The sequence below is a fragment of the Amphiura filiformis genome, chromosome 6 (assembly GCF_039555335.1).
Source record: "Amphiura filiformis chromosome 6, Afil_fr2py, whole genome shotgun sequence".
Classification (NCBI taxonomy): Eukaryota; Metazoa; Echinodermata; class Ophiuroidea; order Amphilepidida; family Amphiuridae; genus Amphiura; species Amphiura filiformis.
The window spans coordinates 30,118,493-30,120,221 of NC_092633.1; the positions used below are offsets into that span (position 1 = coordinate 30,118,493).

The 1,729-nt window shown below is 47.1% G+C and overlaps 1 protein-coding gene across 1 annotated transcript; it reads right to left on the minus strand.

Moving 5' to 3' along the window:
- Positions 1-243: 243 nt before the first annotated feature.
- Positions 244-1,507, minus strand: LOC140154458 (uncharacterized). Its single transcript, XM_072177026.1, has 2 exons — positions 821-1,507; positions 244-585 (listed from the first exon to the last, which is right to left on the minus strand). Exons 1-2 carry the CDS (start codon positions 1,505-1,507, stop codon positions 244-246), a joined length of 1,029 nt encoding a protein of 342 aa, XP_072033127.1.
- Positions 1,508-1,729: the final 222 nt, after the last annotated feature.

Sequence of the window (1,729 nt, forward strand, 5' to 3'; positions counted from 1 at the left end):
CGTCAAGTTGCACCAGCATTGCGCAAAGTCCCACTGGGCTCGCGTCAACAACCACCTCTGTGCGTGCGTGTGGATTAAAGTAGGCCATATTGCAATGTTCGGTTATGGACTCTTTGATCTGCTTGAGGGCGCTTTCTTGTTTCTGTCCCCAGGTCCATGGTGTCGCGTCCTTTATCAACAACCGCAGTGGTTCAGAGATCATGGCTAGTCGCGGGATGAATCGCGAGCAGTATGTAGCGAGTCCTAAGAAGCTGCGGACCTCTTCCTTGCTGGTTGGTGGCGCTGCGTTTTGCAAGCTCTCAACTTTATCTGGCGATGGAGAGATTCGGCGGCACTGAAAACATGACCAAAGAATTCAATCTTTTCTTTGTTGAAGGCACACTTGTCTTGTTTAATGTCAAGTTTCTTTCGCGCAGTCGTTGTAGACAGTTTGCGAGGCGTTGCTTGTGTTCCTGCGGATCTTTCGGCGTACACAAGGATATCATCGCTGATGTTGATGACGCCTGGTAATCCTGCCAAAGCTGATTGGATCAGATTCTGGAACTGTTCAGCCGCACTGTTGACACCAAAATTCAGTCTTTTAAACTGAAATAGTCCAACATGTGTTGAGAAGACTGTGAGATACCGTGATTCTTTATCAAGTTCTATCTGATGGTATCCATTCTTTAAGTCCAGCTTAGAGAAGACGGTGGCACCATTCAAGTTTGCGATGATGTCGTCAACCGTTGGGGTGACATGACGCTTTCGCGTTGTATTGCTTTGTTGGGGCGCGCATGTCTATGCATAGGCGTATCTCATCAGGGCTTTTAGGTTTCTTTACAACCCGAATGGGTGAGATCCATGGTGTTGGCGTATCCGACACAGCCTCAATGACATCCAGGCTTTTCAGTCTTTCTAGCTCAGCCTCCACTTGCTTTCTCACTGGAAAGGGTATGCGGCGGTGTGGTTGTGTGATCGGCTGAATATCATCATTTACATGGAGTTTACACTTGGTATCAGCCAACTTGCCGAGGCCTGTGAACCGATCATCATAGCTTTGCACAAGTTCTTCTATGGACATCTCTGAACTTGAAGTGTCGACAGAGTGCAAGACGTGTATCTCAATGATTTTCAGTTTCTTTGCGCTGCTGTAGCACAAAAGCGGGTCACTGACTCCTATTGCTCGGACAACATGAAATTCTGTGTCTATGCGGGTGTTATTACAGAAGATGACAACAGGTATTTTGCCATATGTGTATAGTTGTTTCTTAGCGCCATACGCGAAAATTTTCTTGGTTGACCGCTGCAATTGGGGTTTGATGCTCAAAGCATCGTATTGTTTCTTGGTCATGACATTGACAGTCGCGCCAGAGTCTACTATTGCTATAGTCTGTTGGCCATTAATGGTTATTGGTACTCGCGGCTGTTTTTCTTCGTCTGTCTCGTCTTCAGATCTGTTGCTGAGAATGTATGCATATTCTTGCTCAGATTCACTGTCTTGATCGATATCGCCTTCTTCGGTCACCATATTCGCGCGTGCATACGATTTTCCCCTACATTTCTTCTCGAAATGGTTTTTTTCTTGCAGTAGTTGCAGGTTTTACCTTTCGCTGGACAGTCATTGCCATTAGGGTGTGGGAATTGCCCTCCACAGTTGGGCGACAGTCCGTCTTTCGAGCTCGAGGGTTTGTAGGTGGGTTGGCCCTGGTTTGACCTGGCCCTTTGAATTTGCGTACTGTGCCAATCGCGT

Bases quoted from the DNA above. Each gene is read 5' to 3' on its own strand.
- LOC140154458 (XM_072177026.1), bottom strand. From the start codon at position 1,507: ATGGTGACCGAAGAAGGCGATATCGATCAAGACAGTGAATCTGAGCAA. The intron at 586-820 runs GTAAAGAAACCT...GGACTATTTCAG, and splicing joins GGATCTCACCCATTCGGGTT to TTTAAAAGACTGAATTTTGG.